Raw genomic sequence first — 17,824 nt, 5'->3', positions numbered from 1 at the left:
TGAGAGAAAGACAGAATGCAAGTGCGGGCACAGAGAGGGAGACACAGAATCTGAAGCAGGCTCCAGGCTCTGAGCTGCCAACTGTCAGCACAGAGCCCGACGTGGGACTTGAACCCATGAACTGCCAGATTATGACCTAAGCCAAAGTCAGATGTTTAATTGACTGAGCCACGCAGGTGCCCCAAGATTAGGTTACATTTAAACAGTGAGATGAAGTTTTTGAGAACAGAAATATATTAAGAAAATTTACAAACTTAAAGATTTCATAAAGCTGATCAATTTATGAGAAATTAGTATTAACAGTGACATAATGCAGTTAAGAGCTTCCTGGACAAAGCAGACAAAGACTTGTATTCTCCTTCACAGTGTATCAGTGGGAGAACTTTCTGTTTCCTCATCTGTAAAATGAAAAAGTTGAATTGGATCCTGAGATCCCTTACAGATTTTAAATTGTTTCTAGATCCTTGAATAACCAAATTGATCAGGGTATAAAATTGCACAGAAATCAAATAATTCAGTTTCTCCATTCTAAACCCTTGGTCCCTCCATGCCTTGGCTTATGTTTTGGGTGGACTGACTCCTGATTTTTTTTTTTTTAAAGTATTTCAACGTTTATTCATTTTTGGGACAGAGAGAGACAGAACATGAACGGGGGAGAGGCAGAGAGAGAGGGAGACCCACAGAATCAGAAACAGGCTCCAGGCTCCGAGCCATCAGCCCAGAGCCTGACGCGGGGCTCGAACTCACGGACCGCGAGATCGTGACCTGGCTGAAGTCGGACGCTTAACCGACCGCGCCACCCAGGCACCCCTCCTGATTTTTTATATATGCTTACTACCTCACAGTCCTTCTTTTCCCTCCTAATTCTTCCTCATCTCATTGGTCTGTTTCTGTCCTTGGTCATAAATTAAGTCTTTAATAAACTATTCATTTAGAAAAGCAAGGCCTTTTAAGACATCTTAAATTCCACTCTGTGACCAAGATGAACTTACAATGAGAAATAAATAAAAAAAGTAAAGCTTTGGGATGTATCTTACACAAACAATAAATTGAGCTCAGGATCTCAGGTCAGTCATGAATCAGTCTTAGACAAATTACTTAAAATGGCGATTTTCTCACCTATAAAATGAGAAGATTGAAGTAGGTGATCTAAGTCTTCTTCCAACCCAATTTGCTGAAATAAGTTCTAGAACACACAACTGTTAGGTAAGTGTCTAGGATATTACACAAGCAGATACAGCTAAATTTTCATTCAACAAATTTGCGCCATTCACCATCAACAATGTACTTAAGCTGAGGATATAGAGAATACGAGAGCTGCTTCTGTCTAGTTTTATAACTTAGAAAAAGGAAATCCTCTGTATTAAAATGACCATATAGAAAATACAGTGACTGTTTGCTATTTCCACTGAAATATTAAGGGGAGGGGAGGAGTTTAAAATATTTAAAATTTAGAATATTAAAATAACCTCACAAAATTAATTAAATTTCTGGATGAGCTACTGAGGCAGCTCCTTAAAATTCTTTTCACATAGCACTTGATAATTTTAATATCTTTCAACAAGAATAATTTGCCTAAAATTGAAGGATGGATTAAATATCTCTTCTAATGAAGAGACAGACAGATACACCCTAGAATGCAGGATGAAGAAAACGGAGCTTACCTGTCATTTATGTGGCTGAAAGTTTTTTTGTTTATTTTGAGAAAGAGTAGGTGTGTGCATGATCAGGGGAAGCGCAGAGATAGAGGGAGAGAGAATCCCAAGCAGGCTCCCTGCTATCAGCAAAGAGCCCGATGCGGGGCTTGATCTCACAAGTCATGAGATCATGACCTGAGCCAAAATCAAGAGTCGGACCCTTCACTAACTGAGCCAGTCAGGCACCCCACCATTAATATTTTCTTAATGTAATTCTGAATAATTAGGCCCAATTGGTTTACTCCTCATGACCTATAATCTCAGCCTATTTGGATTTTATAAATGTATTTTCGGAGGAAAACAAAAATTTCAAGGTTAATGCAATTCTAATAAAAGCCACCTTTTTTGGTAGAAATTGATAGACCAATTCCAAAATTTATATGACAGAGGAAGAAAGCTAGAATAACCAAAATTATTTTGAAAAAATAGTACAAAATAATTTACCTTGGCATTTATTACTATATTTCACCCCACTGTGTTAATGATGGGCTACTAACTTGCATAAGCACTGTTTTCTTTGGACTAATAACGATTTAGGTCTACTGTTATTTTTTTCTTTTAGTAAGTTGTAGGCTTATGTATTTTTTTCAGGTTAATGAAGCATAATTTGTATTCATTAAAATTCACCCTTTTTAAGTGTACCGTTTGATTATGCAATCAGGCTTCTCCCACTAGAAATTAATAACCAATGGTCTGATTTGGGTTTCCATAGCTTTTTTTTTTTCTAGAATGTCATGTAAATGGAATCATACTGTATGTAGCCTTTTCATCACTTAGCATAATACTTCTAAGACTCATCTATGGGGGGGCTTGGGTGGCTTTGTCGGTTAAGCGCCTGACTTTGGCTCAGGCCATGATCTCAGTTCTTGAGTTTGAGCCCCATGTCAGGCTCTGTGCTAACAGCTCAGAGCCTGGAGCCTGCTTTGGATTCTGTGTCTCCCTCACTCTCTGCTCCTCCCCCACTCGCACTCTGTGTGTGTCTCTTTCTCAAAAATAAACAACCATTAAAAAAAAAAAAAAAGACGTATGTTATTGCATAGATCGGTAGTTTGTCCCTGTATTAACTTGGCTAGGCTAATTTATGTTTCCCAGAATTTTCTTTCTTACATACCCTTAGGGTAAACCACAAGGCACACTGTTTGTTTTTGTTTTAAGTTTATTTGGGGGGGGGGAGGGGGGAGGTAGAGAGAAGGGGGGTGGAGAGAGGGAGAGGGAGAGGGAGAGGGAGAGGGAGAGAGACAGAGAGAGAGAATTCCAAGCAGGCTCTGTGCTGTCAGCACAGAGCCCAACACAGGGCTCAATTTCACAAACTGTGAAATAATGACCTGAGCCAAAATCAAGAGTCAGAGGCTTAACCAACTGAGTCATCCAGGTGCCCCACAAGACACATTTTAAAGTGAAATTTGAAGGGCAGAAGTGAAGAGGCAGTGATCTCATTTCTTATGCAGGTACTTTTGTAGCTTGAACATGGGGTAACTTACCTGCTGGCTCAACTTTTGGGGTGGGACAACAGTCTGACCTACATTGTTTCACCTTTCCTTGGATCCTCCTTCAGCTTCTTGGACTCCTGGGCCAGGTGTGTGTTTAGCAACCTGGCAAAAGGCAACTTTTCACACAGGATACACACATCGTCAAAGTTGGAGACAGTAAGAAGTGACACAGGTCTCAGTGTCAACTGCCTACCATGTGAACTTTAACTCTAGCATTAGATGCAAACAATAGACTCACAGAGACTGCTTAACAAACTCCAACGTGTAACAGCAAATCCCTGTAAACAAATCACTATACAAACATGTATACATGTATGCCTGCAAATATCCTAGTAGTTCTGCTTCTCTGACTGAACTCTGATACAATTCTTTTGTATAACCGAGTAAATAAATACCTACCATACGGATGTACACCTTGTTTATCCATTCACCAGCTGATGGACATTTGGCTGTTTTCAGCGATCTAGTTTGGGATCATGAATAAAGTTGCTATAAATGTTCACAGACACAGGTCTTTGTGTGAACATATTATTTCAAAACATGGTATTTATAAATACAAGAAATAGCTAAAAGAGTTCAATATGTTTGCCACTGGAGGTGGAAAGGGGCACAGAGGGGTCCGATGTTGATGTTTTACATTTTAGATCTTTCTAACCATGATTTAAAAAAAAAAAAAATACACTGAATTGTACACTTTCAAAGAGTGAATTTTATGCCATGTGAATTATATTTCAACACAAAAGTATAAAAGTATATGATAATACAATAAACAGATCCCACCAACTTATAATCTAATGTCAAGTTTTATTTACCTTTTTTCTTACAATATGCTGTCATCCAAAATATACCTTATAAGTAATTCATGCATACAGTAGGCACTCTATAAATATTTTGATTTAATAATTAGGTATTTTTTAGAATGACTAAAAATCCTGATGTAAAATCCCAACTGGGAAGTGCATAATCCCATTGTAGACAAAATATATAACTTTACAATAAACATTTTTATAAGAATTTGCCCCAAAGAGGGAACACTTACAACTTGGAAATTAAAAAATAAAAAGTAAAAAGCAAGATGAAGCATAATACTAATATATTTAGACAATGACCCCCCCGGACCAGTGGGGCTTACAGACCTAGGGTTACCTGCACCCTGTGGCCTTAACACCATCTGAAATTCAGTTAAGAAGATAATTATATACCTAATAACCTCTTAACTGGAAATGCTGCAAGAAAATACAAGCAATAGCCTGTGAAACTTTTTTAATTACATCCCTCACATGAACGCAGGAAAAAAATTTTTACTACATTTCTTATTCTCCAATTTAAGAAAATCAAGGCTTTTTATCTTAAGCAGTAAGAGTGATCCACAAATAAGCAAGAAGTCACTTTTATAGAAGCTATGTAAATTCTGTGGAAAATACTTTGGGAGATTAGTTCAAGAACCTTAGTCCAAATATAAATAAATCCTCGCATTAAAGGGTCTTCCAATTTACAAAAACAAAACACGCTGTGACCACATATGATAAAGTATCTTCTAAATCCTTATTTTGGGTTAGCTTTATAACTATGAACAGTCACTCCAAACTGAAAAATGAAAAAGACTGTAGCACTATTATGATAAAGAAAAATTAAAAGCCACCAAATGCCTAACCTTAGTGAAATACCTGTGCAAACCTATAAACATACTCAAATACTCTATTTCTATAAAATGAAAAGTCTACTGACTATATCTTTCAAAAACTATATAATTCCATAAAAATTTAAATATATAGACTATACCAATACATGGAAATGTATATATAAAATACTATTAAGTGAAAAAAACCAAAAAATATAAAGTGAATACAACCATGTAAAAGTAAATATATTACAATAACAAAAACTGTGAAGTGACTTAAAATTTATAGAGACATAAACAGATTCAAATATCCATTAGAGGTTTTTCTTTGTTACTTAAGATTATAACAAAATAAAAAAAAATAGACTATTATTTTAGATTAAACTATACTCCTAAACAATAAATACTGAACTAATGTGAACTCCTAAAACAGAGATTTTAAAAACCATGACTTAACTATATTTCAAGTGTATCCTATGGATGGAGACCAGCCCACATTTGCTGATCTTCACTTTACAAAACCTTCTGGCAATGTGCACAATTATAACTGCCCTTCTTAAACATAAAAAGAAAAAAACTTAAAGCACTGTTCAAGTAAGAAAACCAAGCAGCATGCTAACAAAATCTATCTACTTAATCTGTTTTGCACCTGCAAAAAAGCTACTAATAGAGGGTTTAAAAAACTAATCCTATATACATATTTTACATAATATATTTATGCTATAAATATTTTAAAGAATGGCTTTTACATAATTCTTCATTTTAATTCAATATACATCTTACTGATTTAATTGCAAATTATGCAAATCCAATCTTTCAGATTTATTACTGAAAATTATTCTCTACATGGTTTAGAAAATGGTTAATTTCTTGGGTAAAACATAGCATATTTAGAAGTCCGAAAGCCAAGTAAATCCCTTATTTCATTTCGGAATTTTGAAAGATCTTGGCGTAGTTCATTTAGATTTTCCACGGTTGCCTGATCTGTACTTTGCATCTTCTGTCTCATGGATGTCAAGTAACGATGCACTAGGCAGCACATCACTTTTTGGTAGTTTTCATCTCTCTTTTGTTTCAAATTTCTCCATTCCTTCAAAACAAACAATTATATGATACAATTTTATAAACAATATTTAAATGAGGTGAATTTTTAAGATTTTTCACAGATACAAACACATGTTTTATTGGGCTATATTTTTGGGACTATATGTTACAAAATAATATTCATCACTTGTTTAAAACAGATACAGCCTGCCTATTTGTTTTATTCATTCACCTATATGCTTCTCTGGATTTAAAAATATTCTTAGGAATCCTCAATTTATAGGAAGGATTAGCAAACTACAACCCACAGGACAAGTACGTCCTGTTTCCTATTTTTTAATGGCCTGTGAGCCAAGAGTGGTGTTTTACAGATGAATATTTATAATTAATTTGATGATAGGGAATACTGATTTTGAGACCCAATTAAACAAAATGTTATTCCCCCCCAAAATGGAATTCCATTCTTTTCATTAGATCTGTATTACAAAAAATTATTAAATTATTACTCAATTAATGTTACATTTTAAATTTCACCAATAAAGTTTTGTGGAAATTTGTGTTCTTTCTTGTTATATTACTTATTATAGTCATAAAGTATTTTTGATTTTGTCTCAGTCTGCTAAGTCCAAAAGATTTACTAATAGGCCCTTTAAAGAAAAGTTTGCCAACCTCTGGTTTATAGCAACATGAACTGAATTATTCATGTAATGAATAACTTTCAAGAAAAACTAGAAAAATGAGATGGCTCCAGTAGTCAATCTTTATCTATGCTGACAGAATTGGCATTCTAAATATTTCCCATGTTTTAAAACTTGAGACAAGATTTCATAAAAAAAAAAAAAAAAAAAAAATCATAGCTCTATCTCTCACATATTGAATCCTTACTTTATGTTAGATACTATGCCATGCATTAGGGATATATGAGTAAAAAAAAAAAATCAGACAGTCCCAGGCCTTAAGGAGCCTGCATATTTACACTCTAGGAAACATCAGTGATTAGGAATTGTTAAAATTTCCAAGTTGCAATTTTAATATCTTACCTTTAAACTGTTTTGCCGTTTAACCTTGCCTTTTGATGTATGAGAGCAAATCCACTTACTGAGGCTACTAATCATATAGCAAATAGTCTTTGGTGAAGGAATAATATTGAAAGGTGGGGGTAATGTACATTTGTCATCAAAGTAGCTAAGCCACAACTTTGCTCGAGCAAACTTCCATTCCTTGTCTTCATGATTCTGTAAGAGCCAAATGAAAAAGCAACACAGAATGTGAACACACACACACACACACGGGGGAGGGAAGGGCAAAGGAGAGAGAGATGTGGAGGGGGGGGGATATCATTTTACATGGTCCAAATGTTTGATGTCCAAATGTTTACACAGCTTGTAGGTAAAAATTTGGTTCAAGAGTTGTAGTTAATATACATTACTTACATTTAAAAAATCTATATTTAGGGGCGCCTGAGTGGCTCAGTTGGTTAAGCATCCAACTTCAGCTCAGGTCATGATCTCGCGATTCAGGAGTTCGAGCCCTGTGTCAGGCTCTGTGCTGACAACTCAGAGCTTGGAGCCTGCTTCAGATTCTGTTTCTCCCTCTCTCTCTGACCTTCCCTCACTTGTGCGCGCTCTCTCTCTCTCTCTCAAAAATAAATAAAAACGTTAAAAAGTTTTTTTTAATCTGTATTTAATTTTAAAATAATACTAATCCTTAATTCTTATAATCTTTGGCTGCCTTATCTACTACATACATTTGTTATGATCTGAAAGAATATAAAGTTTTTACAAGAATGAATACTTACTGCTATCAACTGAAAGCTTTTATGAAGCATTGCCACCAGCAGCTTGGTAAGCACGATCACAACCACGACATTGTATGTCCCAACAATAACAGCTCCAACAAAGGACTGCAATTCTTCTCCATAACTAAATCTTGTGACAAAGATTGCCACATGTGCTAAGGAGAAAATATACCAGAACAAAGCAAAGCAAGTGCCAATGAACCTGTAAAGACAATTACATTTCTGTTTAAAAGAAAATTAAAGCACTTAATTAGCAAAAATGAAGAACTCATTCATATTAACATTCCATAAGTAAAACATTGATAATCCAAGAATACATTTTAAAATGAATGAGACTGAACCCAACAGTTTACATATGTCTTAAACAAAGAAATACACTTAAAAGGATAAATTATTTTGTTTAACCTCCTACTGCTTTTGTATTATCAACATAGCAGCCTCTAAGACCCTGTTTGTGCCTAATTAGATGTTGCCACTCCTCTGCTTAAAAACTTCAAATGGCTCTCAATCTCAATAGCCCAAAGTCCTTACAAAGATCACAGATCAACAACATTCTACATGATCCTCATTACCTTTTGGACCCCATCTCTTACAACTTGCCCTCATTCACTACATTCCATCCACAGTGGCCTCCTGGTTTTTCCTTGAACAGCCAGCCACACTCCCATCCCAGGGCATTTGCCTTTGCCATTCCTTGGATCGGTGAATGCTCTTCCTCCAACTATCTTCTTCATGGCTTGATCCTTCATCAACTTAGTATCTTTACCTGAATGTCATCTCTTGCGAGGCCTTCCCTAGTCTATTTAAAATTGCAACCTCTCACACATAGGGAGAAGCCTGGCCAAGCTTTGTCTCTTTGGTCCTTTTTATTGTGTAATATATATTTTATTTCTCTTTTTATTGACTATATCACCTCACTGTAATATAAACTCTATGAGGCAGTTTTGCTCACTGGTACTTCATTCACTCAGTACTTTCAACAGTGTCTGTTATATAGAAGGTGTTAAATACTTATTATTCATTTAATCTTAAATAAGATGACATCCAAGTATCTAAAGAATAGTTGGTACATAACAAACACAACAAATACCTAATTCCACACCCCTTCTCCATTATGCTACTTAAAAATGAGGGGAGGTATTTTGTCTGCCTCACAACTGGTTAAGTTCTTATGATACAGTAAATTAGAGAAAAAAATTGTTTATGAAGCTCTAATGATTCTCAATTCTATTGACCTCCTACTGAAGTGTTGAAAATATGAGAGATGGTTTTGCCTGTAACAATAATGGACAGTTGCTGACATTTAATTTTTGAAAAGTCTGGGGTGCCTGGGTGGCTCAGTTGTTTAAGCATCCAACTTCGGTTCAAGGTCATGATCTCACAATTTGGGATTTCGAGCCCTGAGTTGGGCTCTGTGCTGACAGCTCATTGCCTGGAGCCTGCTGCAGATGCTGTGTTTCCCTCACTCTTTGCCCCTCCCCTGCTCATGCTCTGTCTCTCAAAAATAAATAAATGTTAAAAAAATTTTTAATAAAAAAATATGTGAAGAGCAGAGACATCTTGCAATACGCAGGACTGACAGAAAACTGTCCGGCCCCAAATCCTAACAGTGTACAAAATGCCAAGAACTCCTCTGTTAAGACAAGCAGCAGGGGAAACAATGTAATATCGTGGGCCTGTTAATTGCTTAAGATTCTATTTATGTAAAGAAAACTACAACATGATTAATGAAAAAGTAAGTATTTATTAAAAAGGAATGTCTTAAAGAAAATTTGAAGTTCTATTTCTATAGGTACTAATTCATATATAATACAATAGAGAGAAATATATTTACTAAAAATTTAAAAAGACACTCACGAATGGAAGGTATCATTACTTTGCTGTTCACAGAAGATGCCCACACAGTCCTTCTGTTCTTTTGGGGTATAGCCTTTATCATACAGTTGTGTCAGTCCAATTGTGAAAGAAAACAAAACAAGAAGGAACATCCCAAGAAATTTTCCAAAATCTTGTAACATCTGTCCCATTGAAATCTGTGGAATATATTATATAGGTGTTCATTAAAATTATCAGGAAAACAAAATATTAAGTATTAAATGACCAGGCAGTAAAAGTAAAACAAACATATGATTCCTTTTATTACATCTGGTTAAGATAGTTCCATACTTTTAAGACATCAAAAGTCTCACTGACAAACAAAAAGCCATTCTAGGGGCGCCAGTGTGGCTCAGTTGGTTAAGCTACCAACTCTTGATCTCAGCTCAGGTCTTGTTGTCAGGGGTGTGAGTTCAAGCCCAAAGCTGGGCTTTGTACTAGGTGTGAAGCCTACTTTAAAAAAAAAAAAAAAAAGGTTGTCTGGGTGGTTCAGTTGGTTAAGCATCTGACTTCAGCTCAGGTCATGATCTCGCAATTCATGGGTTCTAGCCCCATGTCCGGCTCTGTGCTGACAGCTCAGAACCTGGAGCCTGCTTCAGATTCTGTGTCTCCCTCTCTCTCTGCCCCTCGTCTGCTCACACTGTCTTTCTCTCTCTCTCTCTCAAAAATAAGTAAACATTAAAAAAAAAAAAAGCCATCCTAATCATGCCAGCACCGTTAGTGTTGGATGGCACATTTCTTGAATCTGGACCAGGTCTGCAGAGGACACTGCTGGGAAGAAGTAAGAGGCTGAGACATGGAGATTTAACAAAAGGCCTAATTTGCAAGGAATAGAAGGAAAATTCCTTGCTCAAGCCTAAAGGGAAATAAACGCTTATGTTTTTTATGGCTTCTTAAAGTTTACAACTATAAAATCATATGACATAAAGTATTTAATTTGCTTTTTGTGACCAATTCTAAACCAATTCTCCAAAGATAGCATTTCCTCCTCTAGGACTGCCCTAATCTTTTTTTGCCAAGGTGGTCAATTTTCTTTCATTTTAGGTCAATTATAAGAAAATATGTGTGCAAACCAGATGAATAGGTCTAATTAACATGGGTATCTTTTGTAATGCAGTCACATGTAGTGTGTCTGGGAGCTTTATTCAAGCCTAATTTCATTGTCCTCCAATACTCTTTCAAAATCTGGGTGATAGGTACTTTTCATAAATTCTTGGTATTTAAATTAGCAAACAAATTTGGAGAATAATTTGACATTATCCTTTTGACCCAACAATTCTATCCCTTGGCATTTAGCCAATAGATAGGAAATATGCAAAATGCACGTATATACATGGGTTTTCACTGCAGCACTGTTAGAGGTCACAAAAAAATTAGAACATCTTAAATGTTGTTAAAAAGAATGAAGTACATCTATATGTGCTGGTGTAGAAAAATGTCTATAAAATATTAAGTCAAAAAAGCTGGGTATAGAACAGTATTATAACAGATCCCATTTCTATTTCTTTAAAGTATAAATCAGATATATATTTCGTATAGATAGGATTTAATACGCACAGTACATTTCTGGAAGTTTACACAAGAGACTGTTTAATAGTGCTTAAATATGGAAGGTAGGACTTGGGGTTGGAAGGCAGACTTTCTTCCTTTGAATTTTCTTTACTGTATGCATTTCTTTTTTTTTTTTTTTTGCATTTATTACTTATACAAAAAATAGGGTTTAAAAATAACCCTTCCTCAAAACTTACCAGATCAATTTTACAGTTAATTAAATCCAGCTTCAAATAAAATGTCTGCCTGCCTCAAACCTACCAAAATAAAATATGCCACTTACCACTGATACAAAATGGTAGTGACATTGAGCAAGTGGCCAAACCTCTCTAACCCACTAAAGTGAGCCAGCCAATTAAGTAAAAGAGGGGTGCTAAAATTTTTTAGGCACACCACAGCCTGGTAAACTGGACTCTGCAACAGTGAAGAGGTCCAATATGCATGGCTTGCACATTTGACTAGGCCATGTAGTACCTTTTGAAGTCTTGTGCTTCCCTCACTTCCCACTGCAAAATTTTGAGAGAAGAAATAGGGAGCTTTTAAACTCAGCAAGCTTTACATGTGTGAGAAAGAGAAGAAATACATTTCCTTCTTAATAAATGATAGCTTTATACCGAAGTACCTCAGAAAGAAATCATTTTTAATGTTTATTTTTGAGAGAGAGAGAGAGAGAGAAAGAGAGAGAGAGAGAGAGAGAGACTGAGACAGAGCAGGAGTGGGGGAAGGGCAGAGAGAGAGGGAAACACAGAATCCGAAATAGGCTCTAGGCTCTGAGCTGTCAGCACAGAGCCCGATACAGGGCTCAGAGACTGACGTGGGGCTCAAACCCACAAACGTGAGATCATGACCTGAGGTGAAGTCAGACACTTAATCCACTGAGCCACTCAGGCGCCCCTACTGGAGATTTATCCTTAGGAGATAATTTAAAAGAGGCAAAGACCCTACATACAGAGCACTGTGTAGAAGAGCAAAAACATGCCAAATATCTGATACGGTGAAGGCTGGTATCGTTAGGGTTCATATCATGTGTTAAATTATAAAACTTGCTGAAAAAATGAAGCAATAATAATGACAATTTCTAGTCATTCTCCTTCCAAATCTTCCTCCAGAAAAAACCATAATTACCTGTCTAAAAATTCTATCTGATCAAGCCATTCACACTCAAAACCTCCTTTGCATGTATGATAATATTCAAATTCCTGGCACAGAGGCCTTCAGAGTCCAGCCCAGTCTATTTTTTTCAGCCTCGTCTTCCCAAATGCCACCCACTGTCCAAATACGAAAGACATCCTGTCTTCTCTAAGCACGCCATGCTTTTATGACTTCATGTTTCTGTACATGTAACTTTGTTCTTTGCCAGGAAAGCTTTTTATCCCTTCAAGGCCCAGATCAAATGTCACCTTTTCTAAGAAGCTGTCCAGATTCTCTCCAAGCACCCCCCCAGTTATGCTCCAAAGTACTTTGTCCATTATCTCTAAAATCATATTTTTCACTTTATACCAATATTTACGTTTGTCTCTTCTAGCAGGCTGTAAGAGCAGGCACCATATCAATAAGCTTCAAAGCCCAGCATATTAGCTTCAAAGCCCAGCCCAGCACATAGCTACTTTTTATATGCCTTATTATATAACTCTCTACCATTTTCCAAGAGGTATCATGTATTTTTATTTATCCTGTAGGATCAGAAAGGCTAGTATTATCTCTTTTTCCAAGTGACAAACTGAAGCTCAAAGAGATTGTGACTTGCTCAGGGTAAGAGAATAGATGGCAGAGGTAGAATTCAATTCTTGCTTCTAACTCCTTGCAAGAGCTTTTCTGAAACATCACTTTGTGATTTTTATCTTAGCTCTCCCATTAAAAATTTGGGGCTGTGCCACTCTGGAAAACAGTGTGGACGTTCCTCAAAAAATTAAAAACAGAACTACCCTAAGACCCAGCAATTGCACTACTAGGAATTTATCCAAGGGATACAGGAGTGCTGATTCATAGGGGCACATGTACCCCAAAGTTTACAGCAGTGCTTTCAACAATAGCCAAATTATGGAAAGAGCCTAAATGTCCATCAACTGACAAATGGAAAAAGAAGATGTGGTTTATATATACAATGGAATACTACCTGGCAACGAGAAAGAATGAAATCATGCCATTTGCAGCAACATGGATGAAACTGGAGGGTATTATGCTAAGTGAAATAAGTCAGTCAGAGAAAGACAGGTTATCATATGTTTTCACTCATATGTGGATCTTGAGAAACTTAACAGAAAACCATGGGGGAAGGAAAGGGGGGAAAGTAGTTACAAATAGGGAGGGAGGGAGGCAAACCACAAGAGACTCTTAAATACAGAGAACAAACTGAGGGTTGATGGGAGGGTGGGGGAAAGGGGAAAGTGGGTGATGGGCATTGATAAGGGCACTCATTGGGATGAGCACTAGGTGTTGTATGTAAGCCAATTTGACAATAAATTATATTTAAAAAATTGGGGGCTGTGTGCAATTAAGGATTTCATTCTCATGTAATGAGCTTATTGAATTAATACATGAATAAATATCCAAAAAAGATGTAACTATTAACATTTTACACCAAGTCTTTTTTTCTAACATTGTGTGAGCTGGGCCATAGTTTCCTGACCTATAAAAGGGATGGTCATATGCTACATCAAACTCACTCATCTACATGCTATTAAAACTTGGCCAGATTTTATGCCAATCTATTTAATCAGCATCTCTGAGGGCAGGACTTAGATATACAGATTTGATGTGCAACCCTAGTGATGCTGAGTCTCACCAACCTGGGAACTCCTAGACTAATGACCTCTAAGTTTCCCTCTAAGCGTAACATTTATGCTTCCAAAGAAAAATGTCCATCCCCAGTATACCCTAAAATGCAAGGCACTTTGAAATGAAATCACCCTTTACTCACTGCAAATGACAACAATATGCCATTTATGTGATACAGAACACTAAATTAAATCTATTAATTATCCAGTAAAGCCAAATGATTCACTATGAATAAAGTATGCGTTTATGTGTCAGATGCTACACTTATTTTCCAAGTTTCTTTGTATTATTTTTCAGATTTGCGACAGTTAACTCCACTAACTATAAAGGAAATGAAGAAACGGCTCTAATGATTTATGTAAAGTTCATCATGTGTCAGGAAACCTGCTATGAGATGCATCTTATATATACTGACCCATTTAATCCTCACAACAATGACACAGAACCTGAGACTCACAGAGATGAGTAACAGTAACAGTAAATTACAGAGCAAAATTTGAACCCAGTTGGTTGGTTCTGTCTTGTTCTTTCTGTCTAATGACCCAACTACAAGTGCTTAATTCATCTGAAACATGTGGATAAATCAGGAAGAATTTTTTTTTTTTAATTTTTTTTTTTTTCAACGTTTATTTATTTTTGGGACAGAGAGAGACAGAGCATGAACGGGGGAGGGGCAGAGAGAGAGGGAGACACAGAATCGGAAACAGGCTCCAGGCTCTGAGCCATCAGCCCAGAGCCCGACGCGGGGCTCGAACTCACGGACCGCGAGATCGTGACCTGGCTGAAGTCGGACGCTTAACCGACTGCGCCACCCAGGCGCCCCAGGAAGAATTTTTAAGATCTGTAAATTATTAAAGCCTGCCCAAAGAAGTATTGTACAATAAAAGTTAACGAGGGAATCATATTACTCTCTAGCAATGAAAACAGAGAGGCAAGTTAGCAGATTGGTGAAGATCTTTAGCTCTGGAGCCAAACCACTGGGTTAGAATCCCAGTTTGGCTACTTACCAGCTGTGTGACCTTGTGCAAGTTACTTAATATCTCTATGCCTCAGTTTCTTCCTCTGTAAAATGGAAATAAAAGAGTCTGACTCTTAGAACAACTGTGAGGATTAAATGAGGTAATAAATGTAAATAAAGATCTTAGAATAGTATCCATGGTAAGGGCCCATATGTTAACAGTTATTATTATAATTACCACTTTATTTTTAGATTCTATCTTTACGTCTTTTTTTTAAAACGTGTAACATTACTGATTTATGTCCAATCATGACTCTTACATTTGCTGAAGCATATTAGGTAGCATCCTTCTTTTATAAAAGCAGAAGAACTTTGAAGAGCAGGTTGGTCTGTGGATTCAGACAGACTCAGGTTCAGCTCTTGACTACTTCTTTCTAGTTCTGTGAACTACTTAACCTCTCTAAGCTTTAGATCCCCCATTTGTAAAATGGAAATAAAAATAACAAGGGTTGTGATGAGGATGAAATAAGGCGAAAAAACTTAGCACAGTGCCTGGCCCACATGAAATGTTAAACAAATGTGGTGGTTGTTATTATTTTGAATAAGCAGCTCCAGTAACAGGTAGTAGATATAGCCCAACAGCTTTATTCTTCTCACACACCAATCAGCATTTGTCTTTACCCAAGACCATTTAATTTATCAAATAGTAAGTGACTACTATGGCAAGTCAGTAAAGTGCAGATGAAAAAATAAAGATACAGTCCCTATCCTCAAGGAATTTTTAATTTAGTAGAGACGACACCGTCTATAATTTAAGACAAGCTAAATTTTAATTGTCTTACAATTAAGACAAGCTTTAGGAAGTGCTCATTGGAGGTTCAAAGTACCAAGTTCACTGGATGGAGTTATTCATTAGCAGGGGAGCAAGAGCATAGGAATGGATTTTCCAGAGGCAGGAGCTCTAACACTGGCACATGTTCCCTCTCCCTGGAATGCCTAACCCGCCTCCATTCTACTCATCTTTCAAGGCTTAATTCCAGTGTCATCTCTTCTGGTAAGTGCCTTAAACTGAAGTGAGTGCCCTTTCTATGAGCTGTGCCTATGACAGCAATTACCACTGTAAATGTCATGCTTGCCTGTCACCCTCACTGTACTTGAGTTCTTTAAGGAGATATTGGAGCATATTAATTTTTTTTTTCAGATTTACTTACTTACTTACTTAAAGTAATCTCTATACGCAACACTGAACCCACGACCCCAAGATCAAAGAGTTGCATGCTCTTCTGACTGAGCCAGCTAGGTGCCCCAGAGCTTACTCATTTTAGTATTTTCAGTGTCTAGTACTTACCAGGCACTCAAAAACTGTTCACTGAATGAATAAAATTTTGACAAGTAGAGGAGTGGGTGGGACATTCTAAATAGGGTAATAACATAAACAATTTCATGGAATTGGGATAGCATGGGACATGTGTGAGATTACTGACTGGTCTTGGCCCAGATGGAGAAGTACTTCAGTAAGGGACAGAGATGAGTTTAGCGACAGATGGCTACAAAGTAAGTAGGGCCAGATGTAGAAAGCCACCTTCCAGAGTCTACCTACGACATAAGTTACAAATTTAATGAGCATAATCATAAAAATGTCAAGTACTAAAATAGAGGATTCAACCACTGCTGAATATAGAACCATTTTATATATTCCACTATATGATATTCCTGTGACCTTGATTTGCCTAGGACAGTCCCAGTTTCCACTTGTTTTCCCAAGTTAGTAATAAATAGCATCCCTTTCATTCCCCAAAGTGTCTCCATTTGGATGATAAAATATGGTCACTCTAACCAAGGGAGTAATCTGTACCCTTACCACAGGTTATATAACCAGTTAAAATAAAAGTCTGTCAACTTCTGCAAATATTTGGAAGGAAAAAAAGTTAATGGAGATAATCACAGTAATCACATAAAAACATTATCTGACATAACAGGTTATATATGTAAAGGAATAAAGTTGCTCTTTTGCTAAAGTAATTAACTTATTGTCAATTTTTTTTGCATTTTACTTCTAGTTTTACATTCATAACTGGATTACTCCCTTTCAATTGAGTTCCTTACTTATGACGAACAAAATGGAAGAAAAATGTATTCTAAATTTTCTACAAGAACTTTTTCTAGAATATTTTGGAAGAACTATGCAATACAAATCTGTCATGTTAGTAAGACTACACTGTAACACAAATGTCTTTATTTGAAAATATCTTTAAGTAAAAGCCTGAAAATATGAATCTATAGATTCCTATTCAATATCTATTCTTTGCTCTCTTCCTGACTAACCAGACCTTGATTTTTTGGGGGGCAATTGAAAGTACTCATCTCCTCAGACTTCCTTGTAGCTACAAATGACCATATGACCAAATTCTGGCCAATGAGTTATAAGTGGAAATATGTGGTAGGGCTCCAGGGAAAATGATTGCTCTCTTGATAAAAAGAGAAAGACAGTTGGCCCATATTTTCTGGCTTTTGCCCTCTGTCTTTCCCCTTCTCTCTGTAGGATACAGACTTGATATAATGACTTGGAACAGGGAGCTTGCAACCATGAGGAACAGTAACACTGTAAAAATTGCAGACAACCTTCTGTCTGGGAAGATTTGCTTTGCAATACCAACTAATTCTATTTGTATTTCCAAATCCTTCAGTTCTGAGACTAGCCTATACCAGACAACAGTGGTCTGGGGTGAGGGTAAGGGGAGTTTTAAATGCAAAAAGGTGTCAAGAAACTTTTTGGGGTGATGCACATGCTAACTTGATTATGGTAGTGATTAAACAAATTTATACTTTTGAAAAACTCATCAAACTATTTAAGATGGGTTTATTTTACTGTATGCAAAGCATATCTTGCTAAAGATTATTTATTCTATTTATTTTTTTAAATATTTCTTTCTTTCTTTTGAGAGAGAGAGGGAATGAGCAGGGGAGGGGGACAGAGACGGAAAGGGAGAGAGAGGGAGGGGGGGAAGGAGG

The 17,824-nt window shown here is 36.5% G+C and overlaps 1 protein-coding gene across 8 annotated transcripts in view; it reads right to left on the bottom strand.

Annotated features, from left to right (window-relative positions):
• Positions 1–3,971: 3,971 nt before the first annotated feature.
• TRPC1 (transient receptor potential cation channel subfamily C member 1) overlaps positions 3,972–17,824 on the bottom strand; it is a 67,274-nt gene continuing 53,421 nt past the window's right edge. For all 8 annotated transcript variants that reach the window (XM_086674456.1, XM_025912989.2, XM_025912990.2 and 5 more), the window contains 4 exons: positions 9,508–9,683; positions 7,651–7,852; positions 6,893–7,087; positions 3,972–5,898 (listed from right to left, as the gene is read on the bottom strand). In XM_086674456.1, the coding sequence (XP_086530582.1) occupies positions 5,671–5,898; positions 6,893–7,087; positions 7,651–7,852; positions 9,508–9,683 (801 nt within the window). In that variant the 3' untranslated portion in view covers positions 3,972–5,670. The remainder of the gene's footprint in view (positions 5,899–6,892; positions 7,088–7,650; positions 7,853–9,507; positions 9,684–17,824) is intronic.

Source organism: Puma concolor, chromosome C2 (assembly GCF_028749965.1).
Source record: "Puma concolor isolate L17-30 chromosome C2, mPumCon1.1.hap2, whole genome shotgun sequence".
In the NCBI taxonomy this organism is placed as follows: Eukaryota; Metazoa; Chordata; class Mammalia; order Carnivora; family Felidae; genus Puma; species Puma concolor.
The sequence above is the reverse complement of the archived record's forward strand: the minus strand, read 5'-3'. Positions and strand labels throughout refer to the sequence as shown.